Here is a 21,607-nt window from a genome sequence, read left to right on the forward strand (position 1 = left end):
CAGGTGGCACAGTGGTAAAGAATCTACCTGTCAGTGCAGGAGATGCAGGTTCGATCCCTGCATGGGAAAGATCCCCTGGAGTAGGAAATGACAACCCACTCCACTACTCTTGCCTGGGAAATCCTTTGGACCGAGGAGCCTGGTGGACTACAGTTCATGGGGCCAAAAAGACTGAGCAACTGAGCACACACAAATTATATCCTTCTGTAACAAACCAGTGATCTAGTAAGTACGCTGTTTCTTTGAGTTATGAGCCCCACTCTAACAAAATTGATCAGACTTCAGGGAGGGGTTGTGAGGATCTCTGATCTACAGCTGGCAGGTCAGAAGCCCAATGGACAAGCTAGATTTGTAGCTGGCATCTGAAGTGGGGTGTGTGTGTGTGTGTATGTGTGTGTGCGCACCCCCATGTGTGTGTCGTGGGACTGGTGTGTGGATACAGGCATCTGGGACTGAGTCCTTAACCTGCAGAATCTGACTCTATCTCCAGGGAGGTAATGTCAGAATTGACTTAAATTTGTGAACTAGCCAGTCAGTGTGTACACATATGCCAAGTCACTTCAGTCGTGTCCAACTCTTTGCAACTCCATGAACTGTAGCCTACCAGGCCCTCTGTCCATGGGATTCTCCAGGCAAGAATACAGGAGTGGGTTGCCATGCCCTCCTCCAAGGAATCTTCCCAACCCAGGGATCGAGCCGACGTCTCTTACATCTCCTGCATTGGCAGGTGGGTTCTTTACCACTAGCACCACCTGGGAGGCCCTACCAGTCAGTATCTGTGGAGAATTCAGGTCGTTGTTTGTTGTGTTAAAGGAGAAACACATCAGAATTGGTGTCAGAATCAAAGCCTTTGACTCAAATCCAGAACCAGTGAGGACTCAAGCTCTAAATCTGAACCTGGAACTTGCTAGTTCCTGATACTAAGTTTTAGGTTAGCTCAGAGACAGCATCTCTTATGCACAGCACAGATGATGTAAAATTTGCATTCCATTACTTAAGGAGGCATCATCAAATATAAATAAAACACAACTGTTTCCCAAAGTTCTAATTTGGTCATTATTTCTCTGTGTAAATTTTAATAAGAGTCTTGCATCCGGTAGCTTCTCCTGGCATCTCTCTGTGCAAGATTGCCTGGTAACTGACCTCTTTCCTGATCTCACTTACTGCCTCCTTCAGGTTAGACCTAACAAAGGTCAAACTGAGCTAATCATCCCACCTCCACCATTACTCACCAAATTTGCTTCTTTCAGTTCAGTCGCTCAGTTGTATCCAACTCTTTGTGACCCCATGAACCACAGCACGCCAGGCCTCCCTGTCCATCACCAACTCCTGGAGTCCACCCAAACCCATGTCCATTGAGTCAGTGATGCCATCCAACCATCTCATCCTCTGTCACCCCCTTCTCCTCCTGCCCTCAATCTTTCCCAGCATCAGGGTCTTTTCAAATGAGTCAGCTCTTTGCATCAGGTGGCCAAAGTATTGAAGCTTCAGCTTCAACATCAGTCCTTCCAATGAACACTCAGGACTGATCTCCTTTAGGATGGACTGGTTGGATCTCCCTGCAGTCCAAGGGACTCTCAAGAGTCTTCTCCAACACCACAGTTCCCTATTTCCTTGTTTCCACCTTTGCATTAAGAGCATTTTCTCCCAAGAACCCAAGCTCAAGATCTTGATCAGCTTTAGTTCTTTTCTTTCCACTGCCCTGCTGCCCAGCCCCCAGTGGAAGGAAGTCCATTCTATTCACACAGAGTGTCTCTCATTCACCCAATTATGCCCCGGTGGCTCAGCAGTAAAGAATCTGCCTGCAGTGCAGGAGATACAGGAGACACGAGTTCAGTCCCTGGGTTGGGAAGATCCTCTGGAGGAGCGCATGGCAACCCACTCCAGCATTCTTGCCTAGAGAATCCCATGGACATAGGGTCGCAAAGAGTTAGACACAACTGAAATGACTTAGCATGCCATCTCCTTACCAGTGTCTCCCATCCTCAAGTGATGGCATTGTTAGATTCATCTTCAGTTTTGATCACTCTCTGGCTCAAAAATCTTTTAGGAGTCTCTTACCAAATAAAGGTCAAATTTCTCCTGGAGTTTTTAGGACCCCCCTTGATATTGATCCATCACACACATTTTGCCTTGCTTCTGACTACTTGCTAATATACAGACTTCACTGAAGTCAAAAAGCCCTATTCACTACCCCTGTTCACACCCCATGCATTTCCTGGTTCTGTGCTTTTGCTTGTGATTTTCCTTTCAGGTGAAAAACCTTTCCTCCAATCTATTTTTATTAATGGAACTACCCAGATCAAATGCTGTCTCCTCTATGAAGCTTCCTCGGGTTCCTCCACCAAATATGACCTCTTTTCTTCTTTATTTTTGACTTTAATAGCTGATCCTTTAATTTTTTTAATTGGAAAATAATTGCTTTACAATATTGTGTTAGATTCTGCTGTTCAACAATATGAATCAGCTATAAGTACACATATATCCCCTCCCTCTTGATCCGTCTTCTATTTGGGCCAATTCTATGGAAAATTTCAATCTCCCTCATTCTTTTTAAGGTCAAAGAATTTAAGTAACTATAGACAAGTTTAGAGGTCATCAATACTTGCAACACTGTGATTATTGTTCTGAAGAAAAAGCAAGGATTACAGGAGTGAAGTTATGTGCTAAATGCCATAACAGCTTGACTTCCCGGTGGCTCAGACAGTAAAGTGTCTGCCTACAATGTGGGAGACCTGCGTTCGATCCCTGGATTGGGAAGATCCTCTGGAGAAGGAAGTGGCAACCCACTTCAGTATTCTTGCCTGGAAAATCCCATGGACAGAGGAACCTGGTAGCCTATAATCCATGGGGTTGCAAAGAGTCGGACACAACTGAGCGACTAAACTTAAAACTTACTTAAAACTTACACAGCTTGATGGGCTTCCCTTGTGGCTCAGCTGGTAAAGAATCTGCCTGCAATGCAGGAGACCTGGGTTCAATCCTTGGGTTGGGAATATCTCCTGGAGAAGGGAAAGGCTACCCACTCCAGTATTCTGGCCTGGAGAATTCCATGGACTATACAGTCCATGGCGTCACAAAGAGTCGGACATGACTGAGTGACTTTCAGTTTCACTATACAGCTTGATAGTAGCAAAACCAAGACTAGAAAACTCTGAAAGTAAACCCATTGCCATTACTACTATACAAGATTTAAATACCTTTTGATCTGACTACCTATACAATTTCCTAATATATCCTTTACAGCTCTAAGATTACTTGCTGTCATTTTGTGGAGTGATCATCTTGCTTTCTCTGCTTTTCTTCTATACTTCTGGAACACCAAGCATCGTTTCCATAGTAGATGCTCATTAAAATATTGCTGTAGGATTAGATGAGTGAGTTTTGCTTGAGGATAATCTGAAAATCCTTTAGCCTGAAGACTATGGCTATTGAGAGCCCATTCTTTCTTTTCTCTACTTAACCAATATTTTTTAATGGTTCAAGTTACCTATTTATGCTCATAAAATTTGAAAATTTAGTTGAATACCCCAAATAGGCTCATAGACAAGGAAAAAAAGGCAGCCTTAATACATCTATTTCTTGGGATGAATAAAATTCCCATTGACTTTAGATTGCGAATTCAAATTCAAATTATTTAACTCTTATTGAACCAGCACTCAAGCACTTTATAAACTGAGCTAAGAAATAATCAGCAGATTTTATTTTTCAGTTCATAACCATAAAATGTATTAAGGTACTTTTCTGCCTGTCTTTTGCACAGATGTGTGTGTGTGTATACACATACCTATACACTCACATGACGCAACCCTCACATACACACACACACACTCCACTTGCACCGCAGTGACCTTTGAAAAATGGATACTGCAGCTCCAGAGGGCAGGTCTCTAACAAGGGTAAAGAATTAAATCATTCATTATGACGACAATGATAATTGCTATTACCATTGTCATTAGTCTTTAAAGTCCAGATTTGGTGTCTTTTTCTGCAGTAGAATATACATTGCCAATTTTAAAAATACCAAGGAAGGAAGGTAGTAGCTACAAAGTTGCTCAGTCGTGTCCGACTCTTTGCGACCCCATGGACCATACAGTCCATGGAATTCTCCAGGCCAGAATACTAAAGTGGGTAGCCGTGCTCTTCTCCAGGGGATCTTCCCCACCCAGGGATCAAACCCAGGTCTCCCACATTGCAGGCAGATTCTTTACCAGCTGAGCCATAAGGGAAACCAAGTAGCTACAAATGACACTTAAAGATTTCTCTTTCTAGGTTGCTCTTAGTGAGGGATAAAAAGCAATTGATAACACTCTTTGGGACAAAGTGGTGAGATAATGTATCTACTGTATATATTAGTACACGGTCTCATTAGCCATCTATTACAGAAACGAACTGACTTCAACCAACAGCTTGCATCAAACTCATTTTCTAGTCAAAGAAACTGAGGCTTCAGAGTGAGTGAAGCATCCGCCCAGAGAGGGGATTGTGAGTCCCCGTAACTCACTTCGCCCCTAGGTTCCCGTATCCCTCATCCTTTTCCTCCTCACTGTTGCGGGGCAGTGTTCCTTCACTTTGCACTCAGTTGGTTGGAGGTAGGCACCATAGGTTTGACTGATACACCAATTTGCATCTCAAGGCATCGCTCGATAAATACAGTGCCATGCAAGGCTACTCTCTCACAAGCCAATTTCCCCCTCTGGGCTGACTTTAGAAGCTCATTGATGTCACTTCCTTCCTCAGTCAGCAAGTGAATTTTCTTTAATTCTCAAGACCAGCTGTCCATGCTGTCAACAGAAAGTTATTAAAATTCCTTTAAAGTGAATAAAAATAGCCTAAAAGCAAATGTACTTGGAAACAGGAAAGAATCAGTATGCAAAGTCCACAAACCTCAGAGCAAAATAATGTTGATCCAACCAGAGATTTCAAACATTGTATATTCAAGATGCTAGAAAAAATAATTAAAAGATGCTAAACCACATACTTCTTAATCTTTTATTAGCAAAGGCTTATGCGGTTACAATTTATCCCCTGAATTCCATTCCTCTCTCTCAAATACGATTTGAATATCTGGGGAATGACTTCGGTTTTCCTTAAGTGGGATTCCCTCTTTTTTTCTTGTCTTGGTCAGAGAACATTTACATCTCCACCAGGCTAAGACTATCTGTGAGCCAGAGAAAAAATTATCATGAACTGTAATCATAACCACTACAGTCACAAAATAATGATATTATATATTTTAATTTATTAGAGTTTTAATAGCTCAAGGGAGGAGATCATTTTTCTCATATTTAAATAGCTGTATCTCACAAAAATGGTCTATCTGGCTCTAGTCCCCATGATCCTCAACTGACTTTCTGACCTTGGTAACTGGACCCTTACTCTGTTGCCTTCTGAATCAGCCCTTGCCTTATCCCTCGGTCCCCAGCGTGGCTCCTACCTTGTTGCCTGAGTTGTTCATGACCTGGTCCCTAAATCTCTCCAAAACATGGATATGTTCCCTGCCATTTACGTCACCTACCGTCACCCCCCTCTTCTGTATTTGCATAGAAGCCCTGAATCCTGGACTCACTGTTACCTTTTGCTTGGGAAACTTACATCCAGCCTGTCTGTATTGACATCCCAAGACACACAGCCCAGGTTTGTGTCTTGGGTTCCTGCCTGTAATTGGGGCCCTTGGGTCAAGTCTGCCCTGGGGTTGCCACCCTCCTCAAAGCCCCTGATTCCACAATGCAATTAAAGAGAAGCCTGAGTCTTCTGGGTAGCCATGCTGAGAAACCTTATTTTGGTAAATAGCAGCTTAGTGAAAGAGAATGGTGGAAATTTGGGTAAATTCAAACTAAAGAGACAATTAAAATGCTGTTAACCTTCAGGAAAGGTATAAAACCTGGTGTTATAAGTTATCTAGAATTAACTCTGTCCTTCACTTCAGTTCCCACAATCTTGAACACTTATAGCTTCCCTGGTAACTGAGCTGGGAAAGAATCCTCCTGCAATGCGGGATACCTGGGTTTGATCCCTGGGTTGGGAAGATCCCCTGGAGAAGGGAATGGCTACCCACTCCAGTATTCTAGCCTGGATAATTCCATGGATTGCAGTCCATGGGGTCGCAAAGGGTCAGACAGGACTGAATGACTTTCACTTTCATGTTAGGAATACAAAACTAAGCTACTGTGTCCTCAGTCACTCAGGTGTATCTGACTCTTTGTGACCCCGTGGACTGTGGCCCACCAGGCTCCTTTGTCCATGGGATTCTCCAGGCAAGAATACTGGAGTGGGGAGCCATGCCCTCCTCCAGGGTATCTTCCGGACCCAGGGATCAAACCCTCATTTCTTGTGGCTTCTGCATTGGCAGGCAGATTCTTTACCACTAGCACCATCTGGGAAGCCCTTAGGCTACTATAAATGTTATCTAAAAAAAGGAGGGGAAAAGGAAGATTAGACATAATCACTATTACTAGGATACTTTAAAATCCTTGGAAAATCAACTGAGAACTAAGACAAAAATGATGGCTATCACAAAACCAAGTGTTTGGTATGGGCCAGAATTTATTAGTAGTCAACTTCAGGCACTCATATGGTTCATATAATGAGTTTTAACCTCTGAACCTTTCCTTTCACTAGAGAGCAAGAGCCAGGAACAGCTGCCCTTAAAATGTGGGAACTGATACAAACCAGCCCTAACTGAAAATACTGTCAATCATTCTGCAAATTTGCATTGAATACTCGAGTGTGCCAGCACTGGACCCTTGATACAGCAGTAAATAAGATGGATCAACTAGACTCCAATAAAAATTAATCTGAAAAATAAAACACAGGAAGAAAATAGATCTTTTTTAAAAGGTACAGACTCATTTTTAGGCAGTGTTGAATTTATAGACACTTCATAGAACATTGGGGCTTCTCAGGTGGCGCTAGTGGTAAAGAACTCACCTGCCAGGGCAGAAGACATAAGAGACTTGGGTTCCATCCCTGGATTGAGATCCCCTGGAGGAGGGCATGGCAGCCCACTGCAGTGTTCTTGCCTGGAGAATCCCAGGGACAGACGAGCCTGGCGGGCTATAGTCCATGCGGGTCACAGAGTCGGACACTACTGACACGACTTAGCACACATGTACATTAAAGAATTTTAATAAATAACAAAATGTAAGCAACTGTCATGATATTTTAAAGGGACCCACACTTTTTCAATGTTAGTAACCACTGCTATAAAACGTAGAAAATAAACCTTTTTTTAGTGCTCTTAAACTTGTAATAAAACCAGCCCCCTCATAAAAATTGTTATTACTTTTTCTTGCTCTATTTTTAAACATGGTTTCTTGATAAGAGGTCTCATCTTGTAAATAAAATGTTATTGCCAGAATTTTTACTCGCAAACTAAGGATTGTGTGGTATAGTCTCAAATCGTAAAATAGCAAGACAAAAAAGAAATAAACCAAGATAGGCAGGGTCCCTGACCACAGGATGCTTATAGTGTAGGAGATGTGCAAAGAAGCAACACGCATACAAATGACAAAATAATTGCAAGTTGTGATAAATGCTGGGAAAGAAATAAACAATGGGCTGATATCAAGAATCATCAGAGGAGATGGGCCGACCAGAGAAGAGCCCCTAAGATCTTTTTTTTATTGGAGTATAGTTGCTTTACATGTTGTGTTAGTTTCTGCTATGAATGACATGAATCAGCCATGTATATACATATATCCCCTCTCTCACCTCCCTCTCACCACCCCTCAAACCCACCCGTCTAGGTCATCACAGAGCACTGAGCTGAGCTCCCTTGGGCTATATAGCAGCTTCCCACTAGCTATCTGTTTTATACGTGGTAGTGTATATATGTCAAATCTAACCTCACAATTCATCCCACCCTCCCCCTTGCCCCCTGTGTCCACATATCTATTCTCTACGTCTCTGTCTCCATTCTTGCCCTGGAGCTGTACTATTTTTCTAGATCCCACATACATGTGTTAAGATATGATGCTTGTTTTTTCTCTTTCTGACTTACTTCACTCTGTGTGACAGTCTCTAAGTCCATCCACATCTCTACAAATGACTTAATTTTGTTCCTTTTTATGGCTGAGTAATATTCCATTGTGTACATGTACCATAAATTCTTTATCCCTTCATCTGTTGATGGTCGTCTAGGTTGCTTCCATGTCCTGTCTACTGTAAATAATGCTACAGTGAACATAGAAGTGCATGTGTCTTTTTGAATTATGCTTTCCTCAGGGTTTATGCCCAGGAGTGGGATTACTGGGTCATATGGTAGCTCTATTTTTAGTTTTTTAAGGAACCTCCTTACTGTTCCCCATTTTGGCTGAATCAATTTACATTCCCAACAACCGTGCAAGAGGGTTCCTTTTTTCCACACCCTCTCCAGCATTTATTGTTTGTAGATTTTTTTCAATGATGGCCATTTGACTGGTGTGAGGTCTTGATATTAAACTGAAACCTGAACATTTGAAAGAGCCTGTCAGATCAGCAGTGCCATTAGACTAGAAATAAAGCACACAAATGCTTGAATCATTTCCTTTCCCTTTTTATCTTCCAGTCACTTTGGTCTTATGTGAATTTCTGGTCCTTTTGACCTCTGGTCCTTTGCCCTTACTGTTGTCTCTCCAGTTTGACAGGGCTGACTTTCAGATTTTCAGAATGTCTCATGATTCACCGAGATACACTCTCTCTTTGCCTCTGAGACTTTATTCTTTCTGTCCCACCTCCCTGGAATGTCTTTCTCTTATCCTTTGCATGCAAAATTCATACTTATTTAATCCTCACAAATCTGGTGAGGGGTAAACACTAGTAACTCTTTGTTATAGATGACCAGACAAGACCAGAACATTGAGTCACTGGCCCTAAATCTAGTAAATGACAGAGCTGTAAATTAGATGTCAGGTTACCATCTACCCCATTTTCTAGAGTCCAGGGGACTTTGTGATTAGTTTATGATTATGTGATTGTTTGGTCTCTTACTTTTCACTGGAATTCCTTCAGATTTCAGTTTGTTCCAAAGGAAACAAAACTAAGATTTCCTGGTGCTGCTGTCACCCCTGACGTCACCTCTGGCCTATTCTCCAGGTAGCAACCAGCCCTGAGTGGTCCTCTGAAAATGCACAGCTGACCAAGGCATTCCAGTGGCCCTACTCACACCCTGGGCTACACCCCCTTCATAACTGACTTCCCACTACTTTGAGAAAAGTCATCAATCTCCCCACAATTGTCTACATGAGCTTTCTTGCTGTGTTTCTTACCTATCTGTCCAGCCTCATTTCACACCACCCCACCTCCCCCTTATTTCACTCTGGCCACGCTGACTTCCCTTCCCTGCTTTGGACCCAAAATGCTCTCTCTTTCCTGAATGTTCTTCCCTCTCTTCTTCTTGTCCACACTGGTGATGCAATTCAAAAGGCAGGTTTCCCCCGCCCCCACCCAAAACCATTTAACACTCTTCTTTATACACTCTACATATTATCTGACAAAAGACATCTAAATACTGAAACATATCAAGAGTGTCCAATTGGGTAGTACCACTAAAAATGAAGAAAATTGGTAATTATTATCTAGAAACTCCAAAATTGGCCCTGGTATTTTGTGACAGTGACTGGATTGAAGAGCCTACTCTTTTTTTTTTGTTTGTTTGTTTGCTTTTCATTTTCTTGATTGGAGCAATCAATCTTTGCTGTGCAGAAGCCTTCCGGTTGCCTTCCTACACATTACCAATAAACTACCTGAAAAGGAAATTAAGAAAACAATCCCATTTACAATAGGATAAAAATCAAATTACTTGAGGAAAAAACTTAAGGAGGTGACTTATACATTGAAAATTATGAAACACAGGTGAAAGAAATTAAAGCACACACAAATAAATGGAAAGACATTTCATATTTATGATTTGAAAGAATTACTTTTGTTTAGATGTTTATACTGCCCCAAATTATCTATATATTTATGTAATCCTTATCAAATTCTCAATGACCTTTTTTACAGAAAAAAAAAAAATTCTAGAATTTGTGAACCACAAAAGACTCTGAATAGCCAACGCAATTCTGAGCAAGAAGAACAAAGGTCCTCACACGTCCTGATTTCAAAATATGTTATAATGCTACAGTAATCAAAACAATGTGGCACTGGCATAAAAACAGATATATAGACCGATGGAACACAATAAAGAGTCCAGAAAAACCCACACGTATATGGTCAACTGACGTTTGGCAAAGCTGCCAAGAATACACAGTGAGGAAATGATGCTATTAATAGTCTCTTCAATAATGGAGAAAACTGGACATTCACATGCCAAACCATGAAATTTGATCCTTTTCTTACCCCATACAAAAAAAATTATTAATAATTCAAGAAGTATTAGAGACTTAAATATAAAAGCTAAAAGTAGAGGGAAAGATAGGCAAAAACTTCTTTATATCAATTTTGGCAATGACTTCTTCAACAGGACGCCAAAAGTGCAGGCAATAAAAGCACCAAACTAAAAGCACTTCTATACAGCAAAGTAAACAATGAACAAAATAAGAAGACTTTTAAATTTTCATAAGGAAGAGTCCACTTTTAAAAGGGCCATTCCATTTTCTGGGCTCCTTATTCATCTAGAGTATCCTACATATCGCCTGACCTGGTACTGAGTGAGCACTTAGTAAAATTTCCTGATATATTTATTACTGGTTGCTCAGCTGACCGGTAAACACCACGAAGCCTGGCGTGCTGCAGTCCATGGGGTCGCAAAGAGTCAGACATGACTGACCGAACAACAAAGTTCACCGGTAAATACCATGTATTCATTACATCATTTTTTGAAAATAGTTTGACAGTTTCCTCATCAACTAAACAGGCAACTACCACACAACCCAGCAATTGCACTCCTGGACATTCATTCCAGAGAAATTAAGACTTATGTTCACATAACCTGTCCACAAAAGTTGATAGCAGCTTTATTCACAATAGCTAGAAAGGAGCCAGATGTCCTTCATCTGGTGAATGGTTGAACAGACTTTGGTGCATCCTCACTCAGCAATAAAAAGGTAATGGAGGGAGGTCCCAGAGAGGGGGGATGGACGTATACACACAGCTGATTCACTTCATTGTACAGCAGAAACTAACATAACATTGTAAAGCGATTATATTCCAATTAAAAAATGAAATACTGGGGGAGAAAAGAATGCACATGACTCTACATAGAACAACGCTGAGTGAGAAAATCCTATCCCAAAAGGTTTTTAAATGCATGTTTCCATTTATACAGCATTCTTGACAGCAATGGAGAACAGATTAGAGATTGCCAGGAGCTAAGAAGAGGGGCGGAGAAGGCAATGGCACCCCACTCCAGTACTCTTGCCTGGAAAATCCCATGGACGGAGGAGCCTGGTGGGCTGCGGTCCATGGGGTCGCTAAGAGTCAGACACGACTGAGCGACTTCGCTTTCACTTTTCACTTTCATGCTTTGGAGAAGGAAATGGCAACCCACTCCAGCGTTCTTGCCTGGAGAATCCCAGGGGCACGGGAGCCTGGTGGGCTGCCGTCTATGGGGTTGCAGAGTCGGACACGACTGAAGTGACTTAGCAACAGAAGCAGCAAGAAGAGGATAGGGGTGGGAGGGCAATGGGTGTGATTATGAAAGAGCAACATGAGGGACCCTGTGGTAATGGAAAGGTTCTGTATCTCAACTATGTCAGTGTCAGCATCCTGGTTCAGATATTACTGTACTATGTAGATCATCCAAATGTTACCGGTGGGGAAATGTGGGGAAAGGGTACAGGGGAACTGTCTGTATTCTTTTTTACAAATGCATGTCACTACACAATCATCATAATTAAAATTTTAAAAGGACACTTTTAATAAACTGTAGGTATCACACCAAGATATTCACAAGCACATAATAACTGCAGAGCCACAGATGTCTTCTTTACTCTCTTTCCCGGTATTGTTGGTTATTGATTATTCCTAAGGATTTTTTTTCTTATATTTAAGACACATGATATTGATCATTCTTAGGGTATTTTTGCAGTATTTGAGGTTTATTATTTTAGAGTCTTCATTATTTATACCCCTCTGTTGCTTTTCATGTGTTACATTACTCTGATATGTTTCTGTCCTAAGATACCATTTATAGAATTGTTGGTTTATACTTGGTCTCCGGCAGTACCAAAACCTAAGAAGGTCTTTATCTTCTTCATAAGTCAGGGAAAAGTAGCACTTCTGCCATCTGTCACTTTAAATCTCCTCTTCTGATCCTCAAGATTTCCTGAGTTCACTGTTAATATTATGCTTGAACAGGTTGTCATTGTTCAGAGATCTTCAAATGGCTGTGGTTCAAATTTTTCTTTAGTTCTTTCATCTCTTTACCATTTCTGTTCCAGAGTTTATACATCCGCTGGTATGTATTTCCACTCTGTTTTCTGTTATCTTTGCCTAATGTAGTTAATTTCGGTTTTGACTTCTTTTTTTATTCCAATTATTGAAGTGATCATAACTGTTTCTCAGTTCAGTTCAGCTCAGTTCAGTCGCTCAGTCGTGTCTGACTCTTTGCGACCCCATGAATCGCAGCACACCAGGCCTCCCTGTCCATCACCAACTCCCAGAGTTTACCCAAACTCATGCCCATTGAGTCAGTGATACCATCCATCCATCTCATCCTCTGTCGTCCCCTTCTCCTCCTGCCCCCAATCCCTCCCAGCATCAGGGTCTTTTCCAGTGAGTCAGCTCTTCGCATGAGGTGGCCAAAGTATTAGAGTTTCAGCTTCAGCATCAGTTCTTCCAACGAATACCCAGGACTGATCTCCTTTAGGATGGACTGGTTGGATCTCCTTGCAGTCCAAGGGACTCTCAAGAGTCTTCTCCAACACCATAGTTTCAAAAGCATCAATTTTCGGCACTCAGCTTTCTTCACAGTCCAACTCTCACATCCATACATGACCACTGGAAAAACCATAACCTTGACCAAATGGACCTTTGTTGGCAAAGTAATGTCTCTGTTTTTTAATATGCTATGTAGGTTGGTCATAACTTTCCTTCCAGGGAGCAAGCGTCTTTTAATTTCATGGTTGCAATCACCATCTGCAGTGATTTTGGAGCCCAAAAAACTAGTCTGACACTGTTTCCAGTGTCTCTGCATCTATTTTCCATGAAGTGATGGGACCAGATGCCATGATCTTAGTTTTCTGAATGCTGAGCTTTAAGCCAACTTTTTCACTCTCCTCTTTCACCTTCATCAAGAGGCTTTTTAGTTCCTCTTCACTCTCTGCCATAAGGGTGGTGTCATCTGCATATCTGAGGTTACTGATATTTCTCCCAGCAGTCTTGATTCCAGCTTGTGCTTCCTCCAGCCCAGCATTTCTCATGATGTACTCTGCATAACTGTTTCTACTGTGATACAGATCCTTGCTCAGAGAGCCCACAAATGCTGTTTGGAATTTTGAGTGAGAAGAGCAAGACCTGTACTAATGCTGACTTTGTTTTTGCTTTCTTTTTCAGTGACTAGAGAAAAAATCCAGGAACATATCACCAACCAGGTATTTCCTCACTTCTCATAAACTAGGATGTAGAATTTTGCTTCAAATGTTAATAATTAATTATTTGTAAATATTTTTAAAAGGAGGCATTGCTAGTTATTGGGTATGAGCGATACACATCTTACTGGTTCTGAGAACAAATAAATTGATCATATATGGGTGATTGTGCACTTTCCTATCTCCCCCACCTCATTCCTCCCCTCCACACCACCTTTCCCAAGGATGGGCTCTGCCAGCTCTGATGTAAGCAGCCCTCAGAGCATGTCATGACCTCTGCATTGATTTTATCATGGCTGCAAAGAGATACTTTTATCTACTTCTCCCTTAACTAAGGTGACTGTCCTCTGTGATTTTCCCAAGTTCTAATTCATCCAGTCGTTCCCTCCCCAACAGTTAAGAGCTAAAGCCTTAGCCATGGTAACGTACAAGTTGGTTTTCTATCTGGTCTCTGATTTCTACCCACATGTAGCCAGTGTCTTCCTGCCTGCCTCACTGTTTTCTTATCCAGTCTTTTTTTTTTATTATTAATTTTTTATATTTATCAGGAGATGGAGTCATTCTGTACAATAGCTTAAGGGGTTTAAGACATGGAGCCACAGATCCCAACCAAGTTTGACCAGCCTTGCCCCACCTCACCCTCTTTCCATGGGCCAATCTGGCTGTAGTGTTTCCCGATGCTGCCACTAGACCCAGGGGATGCAGACACTGGCCTGTGGCAAAATATGCCCAGCTTTCATTCATAGACACACATCTCCAAGTCTTGTTGTTGTTGTTCTCCTCTGGCATAAATTACACCCCATCCTTGTCAAGGGGAAGAACGGTTCATCTACATTTCTACCAGTCAAGGGTACAGTTTTCAGCGCCTCCCCCTAATGGACTTCAAAATAAATTCCAATTCTGGTTCCCATTGTCATTCCAACCGAATTAAGTTCTAGCTCTACCTAATCTGTGTCAGATGCCCTGTAATTCACCAAGCTTTAAAAATTGTCCTTTCATTTGACTGACATCCTACATTGCAAATTCAATAGGCAAAATTTAATGCTTATCGGGTACCATTTTGCTTTGGAATAGAACTGTAAATACTGACTCAGTCACAGCCATCTTAAAAACTTGAAAAATGCCATCCCCATGTAATGTTAAAGTCAGTCATTTCAAATATTTATTTGCCCATTGATCTTAGTCTCTTTAGCATCGTATTTCAACTGTTTGTATATACTCAAGTGGCTTGGTGAGGTTGAGCAACAGTAAACCAGTAAAGTTCATTGTTACCATTTTGTTTATTTAAGTCACAAAGGGAACATTTTTCCTTATAAAGAGAACTGTTTTCTTTATTAACAAGGTAAAACAGTTGGTCAACAAATATATTAAGACTACTTCTCAGGGGTAGATTTTCATTTCCTGTGTTTTCTTTCTTTTGTACCCTTGGCTGAACTAATAGAGTATGCAGACATTAAAACAGAACACCAAATATTTACTCATAATCTTAAACATGGATCTGGTGCCAGATAAAAGCATCATGTCTCCCGGTTCCAGTAAAAGAGTGAAATTCTTTAGTCTTTAGAGGTAAGGGTCTTGAGTGTATTAGTTATATAGTCATTTTCAGGACAGATAGTTGTATTGTTCAGTCAGTGTCTGCCAACTGGTATTTCTGATTCTACAATGGAATTTCTGTTCTTTCTTCTTGCACATAGGGAGGTGCTCCCCACTCTCAAGAATACACCAGGAGTACTCTGTGACGATATAGAGGGGTGGAGTCAGAGGTGGGAAGGAGGCTCATGAGAGAGGGGTTGTATGTGTACTTATGGCTGACTCATGTTGTTGTACGGCAGAAACCAACATAACATTGTAAAGCAATTATCCTCCAATTAAAAGTAGTTTTTAAAAAAAAAAAAAAAAAAGAGCAAAATAAACAACAAAAAAGAATGCACTGGAAATATAATTCTAAAAGGCATTTTGAAAAGTGAAAGTCGCTCGGTCATGTCCTGCTCTTTGTGACCCCATGGACTATATAGTCCATGGAATTCTCCAGGCCAGAATACTGGAGTGGATAGCCTTTCTCTTCTCCAGGGGGTCTTCCCAACCCAGCAACTAAACCAGGGTCTCCTGCATTGCGGGCAGATTCTTTACCAACTGAGCTATCAAGGAAGGCCTTATACCTCTTATACCTCTAATTTATCTTATACCTCTTATCAAAGCCATCTTATACCTCTAATTTATCTAAATTCTATCAAAGAGCCGCAGAAGTCACTTCTTTTTTAATTATTTTTAAATTGAGGTATAATCGACATATAACATTATATTAATTAGGTATATTATATTAGTTGGACTTACCTGGTAGCTCAGCTGTTAAAGAATCTGCCTGCAACGCAGGAAACCCTGGTTCCATTCCTGGGTTGGGAAGATCCACTGGAGAAGGGATAGGCTACCCACTCCAGTATTCTTGGGCTAAAATGAAGTCACTTCCTTTTTAATTATTTGTAAATTGAGGTATAATTGACATATAACATTATATTAGTTACATATATTAGTTATAATTAGTATATTAGCAATATACTGATTACATACATTAGTCTGTATAGTATATACAAAATGTAATGATTCCATATTTGTTTATTCTCTGAAGTGATCTCCATAGTAAGTCTAGTTCCCATCTGTCACTATCCAAAGTTACAAAACATTTTTTTTTCTTGTGATGACTTTTAAGGTTTACTCTCTTTGGTTCAGTTCAGTCGCTCAGTCGTGTCCGACTCTTTGCGACCCCATGGACTGCAGCACGCCAGGCTTCCCTGTCCATCAGCAACTCCCAGAGTTTACTCTCTTAGCAACTTTTCAAACACACAATATGATAGGATTGGCTGTAATCACTGTGCTGTCCATTACAGCCCCAAGACTTATTTGCTTTATAACTGGAAGTTTGTCCTTCTTCGTCCACACTCCCCTTCTGAAACCCAAAGAATTTGACTCTTATAAAACATGTCTGTATACTCACTCTGGCTAATCAATACAGAGTTCTTTATCAGAAAGGAATGTAAAATGGAACACTGGTGCGCGTTAATCTTGCCCCGAAATCCTTCCCCACTAGGCACTATAGATTGTGTAATTAAATTGAAATTGAAAATCAAGTCCTGTTGTTGGTTTTGTTTTTGCTTTTTTTCCCCATTAAGCAATCTCCAAGCTGCACACCAACGTGAGAAATCAGGACTGGAGCAGAGGGGAAGTTCTCGCCTTCTGGCTAATATCCAGCATGCATTTTTAGCCCATGGCTATTTTACCACACCTGAGCTCAGAGAACAAACAACTATTTGAGTTCTCTGGAGGGAACGCTGGATTCTTTCCTGTGTAATTCACTGGGGAAATTAGTATGCTTTTTTCAAGTAACTTGTTAACGCAGCTTGTTTACGAGAAGAGGACAAAAATGAGCAGTGATCTGCTTGGCAGAATGAGATGAATGCATGACCCATTTTTTTTTTTTTTCAGCTGTCCCTTTGGCAGTTCAATACTGCCATGATTTCCTCTCTGAAAACGTGCCTTGTAGAGATGAAATCTGTAGATTTCCCCATAATTTCAACTATGGTAGATTAAAGATAATACCTTAAAATACTACCCAGAATACCTTCCATATCAAAGTAGAAAATGGTCAGTGCCAGAATGGGAATACATAAAGCCTTTTGACTTAAGATTTAAAAATTGCCTTCTTATATAGTAGGCAGTTGAAACCTGTAGTAAATGGAATACTTTCTGTTTGTGCCTTTTGGAAAGTAGATCATTAGAACCAGTGGCGAATGAATACTTTGTTTTTATATTGCGCTTTGTTTCCCAGTCCTGTCCAACCTTTTGTGACCCCGTGGACTGTAGCTTCCCAAGCTCCTCTGTCCATGGATTTCTCCCAGCAAGAATACTGGAGTGGGTTGCCATTCCCTTCTCCCAGAGATCAAACCCAACCCAGGAATCAAACCCGACCCAGGAATCGAACCTAGGTCTCCTGCATTGCAGGCAGATTCCTACTTCTACTGAAGTATAGTTGATTTACAATTTTTTTTTAATTATTGGTTTACAATGTTGTGTTAGTTCTGCTGTACAGCAAAGTGAATCAGCTCTAGGTATACATATATCCCTCTTTTTTAGATTTTTTTTCCCATATATGTCATTACAGAGTATTGAGTCGAGTTCCCTGTGCTACAATAGGTCCTATTAGTTATCTATATTATACATAGTAGAGTGTATGTGGCAATCCCAATCTCCTAATTTATCCCTTCCCTCCCCTTACCCGCCTGGCAACCATAAGTTTGTTGTCTACATCTGAGACTCTGTTTCTGGTTTTGTAAGTTCATTTGTACCATTTTTTAGATTCCACATATAAGTAATATCATATGGTGTTTGTCTTTCTCTGTTTCACTTGCTTCACTCAGTATAACAATATCTACCCTGTGTCCTTTGAAACCAGAGAAACAGAAAGGCTGGTTCGGTTTCCAGGTAGCCGCCCCACCCTCAACCCCCCAGAAGTGGGAGGATGTATAGGCAGACAGTGATCCTCCCATAATGGTACTTCCGCCCTCCCCTCTGCCTGGGCGGTGGGTGCAGTGGGCGGTATAGTTCTGGGTGGTACTTAGAGCTTCCTGACACTCCCAGGTCAGAAAAGTGAGGTATGAGGTGACAGAACTTGCCCTTCCCAGAACCTAACAAACTTTACTGAGTCATCCTGTCCTTCATGGCAACAGATCCAGACGCTGCCTAGGAGTCCCTAGCTGAGTCCAGTTTCTGCCCCACTTTCCTCCTGAAGGTCCATTGGACCAAGGACCACTCAGACCCCTGTGGAAGGGTAACCCTCAGGGAGAAGGGGCTTCTTTAGCCTCCAGGCCCAGGTGATCTTTTGGGACAGACTGCAGACCCTGGATAAAAACTAAGGCAGAGTCTTAATTCGTGTAACTCTATGGCTGATTCACATCAATGTATGACAAAACCCCCTGAAAAATAAAAAAAAAATAATTAAAAAAAAAAAAAAACTAAGGCAGAGTCTTGAGTATCACTTACTTTAAAACTTCTGAATATTTAGACATACAGTGCATGGGCTTCCATTCATCCTCCTGCTCTAGGACCCGTAAATGTTATTGATATGATATCAATCAGACATCTACAACTTAAAACTCAACATGTGATTCCAATAAAAAGCCAAGATGGAACCCACTCACCTGTCATCTATAGGATAAAATCCTATCCAAGGCCCTGTGATCTGCTTTGGAGAGCATGCCCCTTGCCTCCCTAGACTTACCTCCCATTCTTCTCCTGTGTATAAAGCTAATGTGCATGCGTGTGTCCTAGGCTGCTTCAGTCATGTCCGACCTTTCTCAGCTCCATGGACTGATCTGCCAGGCTAACGTGTCCTATTTAAAATTGTTCCAATATACCCACCCTCTTCTTTGCAGGTACAACATTTTACTCGTATTCCAGCACCTCATACCAGAATCACCTTTTCCATGAAGCTTTCCTCATCTCAGAGCTAAGAGTAATCTTTCCTTCTTCCATGTTCCTGTTATTTTTCTGCCCCTTTGGTATTTTTTTTTAAGTTGCCCAGTCATGTTCGACTCTATGCGACCCCGTAGATGGCAGCCTACCAGGCTCCCCTGTCCCTGGGATTCTCCAGGCAAGAACACTGGAGTGGGTTGCCATTTCCTTCTCCAATGCATGAAAGTGAAAAGTGAAAGTGAAGTCGCTCAGTCGTGTCCGACTCTTTGGGACCCTATGGACTGCAGCCTACCAGGCTCCTCTGTCCATGGGATTTTCCAGGCAAGAGTACTGGAGTGGGTTGCCATTGCCTCCTCCTCCTTTGGTATAGGTCCTTGCATTTTCTACTCTATATTCTAATTATGGATATTCCTATGTGATTTTGTGACAAAATGGTATTGTATCAAAGGAAAGTAATCATGTTTGGCTCATTTCTGTGTTCACTGTATCCTAAGCATCTGACCAATTGCTGGTGGAATGTAAATTCTTTCACTCAATAATTTATTATCCTAGAAACCAGAGAGCCTGCTGGATCCAGGCAGACTACATTAACTCTTACAAGTCAAGAGCCATTGACTCTTATAAGGCAGAAACCAGGTGTTGTCCTTTGCCTCCCGATTGAGGAATCTACACCAAAAACAGAAGGCACAGCTAAGGCTGCCCATGGTCTCTACAAATGATGGTCACACAGTTGGGGAATAAAATAATCAAAGAGCAAGGGGACCCCACCTTTATTTCCACATCCCATAACTGCCTGGAGAACACTGAACATTTGCTTGAATCAAGACTTGGCCCCTGAGATTTTTTTCTCGAATGTAAGCATGGCACTGTCATTCACTGCTGCCTTTTCAGTGTAGTGTGAACTTTACAACTTCTAAATTTAAAGTGGGATTACATTACCTTGCACTATTCTTATCAAAATGGCCATGCACTCAAGGAGACAACTTTGACCTAGAGAGTGTCTCTCTTGGCAGGTTCAGTGCTAATGGAACTGGTAAAGATCCCATTCCCTTCATTCTCTTCTAAGATTGCCTTCTAGAATTGGAAGTTGTGCTTTTAAAAAGCCATCCAATTTATGCGTCTTTTTTAAAATACCTGAAAGCAAGACTGAAATGGTCCAAAAGTGGTGGTACTAATGGTGGTTAGCAAAGAGGCATTTATGAAAGATGGGCATTATGAAAGGTCAGAAGGCTTCACATCAAGAAGATACCCAGGTGTAAATGTCAAAGGGCTTGCACTCACCTCCTCTATTGGAAGCTGAGAAAGTTAAAACACTACATAGGGATGTCTAATGGAAAAAGACAATATAGTCTTTGGAACAATATTGTCAAGACAGAGGGAAGAGAAGACAGCCCTCAGGTGTTTTAAAAGCATGAAAACCAATAGAAAAAATACTGATTGGAATAGGGAAAACAGTTTATTAGCGAGAACTATTAGCAATTCAGATATGAGATAATTCTCACTCAGCTGCTCTCACTCAAGATCATTCACACTTAGATTGCTTCTGAATAATTGTGACCAAGAATTGCTCTTGTCACTCATTTATTTGTCATAGCAAGCCTAGGATGATGAGTATTTTAATCTCCTTTCTCGACGGGTGGAAACACCATTGGAAGATTTAGTAATTTTTCAGGTCCTGCCATGCTTAGCACTAAATGAATAATAACAATGGTTAACATAATTATTAGACTTCCCAGGTAGTGCTAGTGGTAAAAACAAAAAAGAATTGCCTGCCAATGCAGGAGATGCAAGAGATGAGATGCAAGAGATGCGGGTTCAATCCCTGGGTCAGGAAGATCCCCCGGAGGAAGAAATGGCAACCCACTCCAGCATTCTTGCCTGGAGAATCCCATGGACAGAGGCGCCTGGTGGGCTACAGTCCCTGGGATCACAGAGAGTTGGACGCAATTGAAGACAGTGTTAGTTAGTAACATGATTATTAAGTGTTTAATGAGCTTCGTGTGCACAGGCATTGTACATAAAATTCTCTGATTTAAACCTCACAGCAGTGGCCTTGGAAGGCAGGTACAAATTCAAGGAGTCAAAATTAGTGAAGCTGAGTGGCTTGCCCGAGATCAAGGATGGAAGCAGGCAGCCCAACCCGACCATGTAAGCACCAGCCACTGTTCTCTGCTTTAAGTGCCTTTAGTTAAAGGCACACAGGTGATGAGTGGCAGAGCTGGAATCTGAATCCATGTGGATGAATCTCATTCTGAAATCCTTTCTCTTTGCTATTGGGCTGTCCTATTACTTGTTCTGAAAGTTCTTCTATTAATTAGATGATTCCATGTATGACCACCCTAAGCAGTATTTCAATCTTAACACCAGTACCGAAACAATTGGCTGTGAGCTTCTAGAATACAGATATTTATGGTATGGTAGGTCATTTTTTAAAAACTTCTTTTAAATGCTTTACCTATCAAGATGAGCACGTACTCACTCTGGGGCTCCTGATGAGCATTAAATTACTTTTTTAATTAATTAAGTGAAAAATCAAATGATCTAGTCTAAGAGAAAAGCTATTTGTCACCTGAAAAGAGATTAAAAGCAAAATATATATATATACACACACATTGGGATAATCTGTTGCC

At 41.2% G+C, this 21,607-nt stretch overlaps 1 protein-coding gene across 1 annotated transcript in view; it reads left to right on the forward strand.

Annotated features, from left to right (window-relative positions):
- The window catches only part of CHST9 (carbohydrate sulfotransferase 9), a 151,502-nt gene that overhangs the window by 110,288 nt on the left and 19,607 nt on the right, over window positions 1-21,607 (forward strand). The window contains exon 3 of the mRNA XM_065935139.1: window positions 13,477-13,514. Within this exon, the coding sequence (XP_065791211.1) occupies window positions 13,477-13,514 (38 nt within the window). The remainder of the gene's footprint in view (window positions 1-13,476; window positions 13,515-21,607) is intronic.

This window comes from Muntiacus reevesi, chromosome 4, assembly GCF_963930625.1.
Source record: "Muntiacus reevesi chromosome 4, mMunRee1.1, whole genome shotgun sequence".
In the NCBI taxonomy this organism is placed as follows: Eukaryota; Metazoa; Chordata; class Mammalia; order Artiodactyla; family Cervidae; genus Muntiacus; species Muntiacus reevesi.